This window comes from Camellia sinensis, chromosome 4 (genome assembly GCF_055761805.1).
Source record: "Camellia sinensis isolate YWXY chromosome 4, ASM5576180v1, whole genome shotgun sequence".
Lineage (NCBI taxonomy): Eukaryota > Viridiplantae > Streptophyta > Magnoliopsida > Ericales > Theaceae > Camellia > Camellia sinensis.
This window is the reverse complement of record NC_138964.1, coordinates 201,444,878-201,448,931: the sequence shown is the minus strand read 5'-3', so window position 1 is coordinate 201,448,931 and position 4,054 is coordinate 201,444,878. Positions and strand designations below refer to the sequence as shown.

Here is a 4,054-nt window from a genome sequence, read left to right as displayed (position 1 = left end):
ATTAAAATATCATGTATTAAAATCGAAATCTCCATTTTAAACTTGTAATGAATTGGGGAAGATCTTGATCCCCCACAAAGCATACAATAATTTTCTGAGCATGTGAGCAACACTCTCTTGTCTCATTTTTTAACCTTGATCAACATTCATGCACCAATCCCATGGCTCCACCATATATTAATTTATGCAATGAGTGATTGGTGAGTAATACATTATATCCTTATATTGCGGAGGATTAGTCTAACCAGTGGAAAATTACACTTCAAACGTGGAACACTAATTTAGATGTATTATCAATGCATGAATCACATTTCAAGAACCCTTTGCTCCACAATCAACAATACTATTTAGTGGTGGAGGCTACACGTACCAAGGTAAAGAAATGCTCTCTCTCTCCCTCTCTCAAAAGTCTTGGAATCCGTTTATTTTCTAACCATAGACTTAAAAAAGTCGTCTATGAACACAAAAACATGATATACAGAATTGAGATATATAATTCATTTGAATGGCGAATTTTTTTTTCAGAAATGGATGACACTAATAAATTTGTAAAATTCCCTCCATCTATGTCGATTTGTGTTCATTTTGAAAAGAATACCAATCACAAAATATATATATATGGGCAAGATTTTTCGAAAAATAAATTTGCTAACAAATTTTATAAAATCTTATCTAAGGATATATATTATTCGATTTTGTAATCAATTTCTACGTAAACATATTGCAATCTTGCATCGCCATAGGCCGTAGTCGTCGTCTCAGAAATAATTTGGCATGACATCTCCCGCCTATGCAGGGAAACCAAATGGCACAAGTGACAACGGGGAAGAATCTAGTAGGTCTTGGTGCATGAACCCATAATTACGAAGCACTTGATTATCTGCGAAATTCAATGCCCTCTCCATCTCCTTCCAGCAAGAATCACCTTCGTACATAGAATTGTGCTCCCCACTGCACTGTTGACACCCAGTGAAATGCGTGATACATGGCCGCTTCCCAGCATCTTTCCGATACCCAGCCTCCTCTAGATATGGCTCCCACACTGTCCCATAACTCTCGCTCACCTTCTCCGCATGTCGCCTCCTCAATCTCTCTATTTTCTTCTCCAACCCAATGTAATTACGAGTGATATTATCAAGTGTCTTCACCAGATGCAACCAATACCCTTGAATACAATATTCATGTTCGAAGAACACCTTGTCCCCCCACCTCTCCCTTTCTTTCATCAACAAATACACCATAGCCGTTTGATCGTCTGACACAGGGTACAACTTATCCTTGATCGCCGTGGTTAGAATTTGGCCCCACTTTTCGTAATTCGGAGTCTGTGGGCCCATCTTAGCCCACTCTTCCATGAAATCTAAAGACCATTGACAATTTCGAATGTAGAACACCCCAGCATTGAGTCCGAGCCAACTCGGATTCTCATAAATCATGTCAGGCGACCCGCCCACTACCAAGTTATAATTTTTGTACCTCTCCTCCAACGGCGGTTTGAAATCCATATCAGTGAAAACCGCATCCGAGTCGACCCACCAGATCCATTCAACCTCCGGGTGGGCTACCATGGCGGCTCGAACCACGGGTATTTTGGCCCAATAAGAACCCATCTTCGGGTGGAGCAAGGCGTTGTTGTAAAAGATATCATACCCGTGGACCCGACAGTAATCAACCTTGTTCTTGAAAAGCCTCAGAAGCAGATGATCTCCGATTGGATTCTTGCATGGCGAGGATTGCGACCCGGTCACGACAAGAACCCGACGACTCGACCCGGCAGCAAGATTCGGGTGAATCTTTAGCCACTCTCGTCTCTTCTCGTCCCAGTTCTTGATTGGCTTCTCAATCGAGTAACTAAGATTCGGGTCGTCATAGAATGTTGTCTGGTTTTCGTTACCTGTAACACAGAGCGGATCCACGGCCGAGCCGCCTTCCGCCGCCGGTAGCCAACGCTGAGCAGAGGAGGACCCAAGTGTCCAAACTAGGAGAGCAAGTAAAGCTATTGCTCCGACGAGAAGGAGAGACTTATTTCTGATCAATGATGAGAGTGAAGTCTCTACTCTGTTTTTTTCCATGGTGGGTCTGTGTAACTGAGGCATTTTCTTGGTGGAACAGGAAGGGTTTCAGGGATGTGTATTTTTATGTAGTGTGATTGTCAAACTACAATTGAAGTGTGTGGAAAATGTTTGAAATTTATCTAGTTGATATTTTTAGGGTTAATTAGAGTAAGATCCCTTAATTAACGATGAATGTCACTTTATCTATTTTATTTATGAATTTATATATATTGACCCCCTCAACTATAAACGCATTCCTTTTGCAAGGTTTGAAGGGAGTCTGCAACGGTTAAAATAATATATGAAGGGTTAAAGTGATATTATCAACAATTAGAGAATCTTTATGTAAATAACTTTTTTTTTTTTATTAAAGTTTTTAGAAAATTTACAAGTGGACAAACAATGTTTAATTATTGATTAATTAAATTTTGGGGAATATTTTTCAAAGATTGAGACATTAATGGGTAAAGAAATGTCAATCCTGTTTTATTTGGAGTAGATCTCAAGTAAGTTCCTCCTTCGGCGCACTTGGTGCAGAGGAATACGGGTGCAATGGAATCAAAGAAGCAAAAGTTGACAAATACAAAATATAAAAATCAATCACAAAAAAGTTAAATTGTATATTTATTTATATGTGTTTTACATTTAATTTTATAATCGATTTATTTATTTATAGCATACAAAATACTAACGAAAGATAGTTCGACTGTATATGTTTGTTTTGGAACTGCTTACACAACTGAAATTATTGGAAAAGTTCAGGTACGATCCCCCAATATGCTTTTGTGTGAGAGACAATTCCTAAAGTACACAAAGCCGATCCTCCCAACCAAAATTTAGAGAATAGTTTTGTCTTTCTTGTTTATAGCCTACTCATTTGCTTGCTTCATTAACTTTTCATTCATGAAACTTTTCCTTGAGCTCGGAGCACAAAGAACTGTTGGAGTGGCATTGGTGGGGTGTTGACTTTAGATTTTTGACGCTCAAATTAGGAGTCTAGTCATCTTCTAATAATATCTACCCTCTAAGTTTTGAAAATTACTGACTATTTATTTTGACAACTAAAAAAAATTATTGTACTAATTTATTTAGATCATATCACATCTTTACTTTTTTTTTTATATATTTTTTAAAAAAATAAAAAATTGACTTTTTTCTTACTTCTCAAAATAGACTGTGCAAGTTAAAGAAAAAATTCTCTCTTCATTAGCATTTCTTTAATATTTAGAATATCTTTAATGTTTAAGGGTTGTTTGGAGTGTCCTAAATAAGTGTATTTTTTATCTTTTTGGACTAAAAAATTGAGGAAAAAAATATGAATGTTTGGATTAACTTTTTGACTTTTTATGGAAAAATGTGTATTAAAAAATTGTATAAATTAGTGTGTAGGGAAAAATTAGGATTGAGAGTTGTGCAGCCGTAATTTTTAACTTTTAGTGAATAGTGATAACTTTTTAACTTTTTGAATAATTTTTTGACTTTTTGACTTTTTTACAATATGCCAAACTTGGCGTTAGGCCTCATTTGGCAAGTGCACCTTTTAGCTAAAAAGTCAAAAAGTTACTAAAAAAATCAAAAAGTCAATAACACATACCAAAAAGTCAAAGATTCCTTTTTCTCTCTACTTTTTGCACATCTTTTCGTAAAAAATTAAAAAGTCATCACAAACATACTAATTTTTTTTACATCACATTTAGTCAAAAAGTCAAAAAATTACTAAAAAAATTTGTTCCCAAACGAGGCCTTAATGTCAAAATAAGAATGTTGAATCAAATAATTCAAAAATATTTAATTTGATGATGATGTTCCAATAATGCAAGTGGCATTTATTTTTAAAAATCATTTATGGGCCATATCATAACAAATAATGTTATTTGCACTAATTAGTATACCACTTGATGATATGGTATAATTTAAGAGATTTTTTATATTTATAATTTGTATAATGAAAGTCAATAATAATATCATAAATAGTATTAATACACTAAGTAATATATTAA

At 35.0% G+C, this 4,054-nt stretch overlaps 1 protein-coding gene across 1 annotated transcript; it reads right to left on the bottom strand.

The window, feature by feature from the left end:
• Positions 1-628: 628 nt before the first annotated feature.
• Positions 629-2,352, bottom strand: LOC114271689 (galactomannan galactosyltransferase 1). The gene has a single exon (XM_028213294.2). The coding sequence runs from the start codon at positions 2,094-2,096 to the stop codon at positions 789-791; it is 1,308 nt and encodes a 435-aa protein (XP_028069095.2). The 5' UTR covers positions 2,097-2,352; the 3' UTR covers positions 629-788.
• Between the last annotated feature and the right edge of the window lie 1,702 nt (positions 2,353-4,054).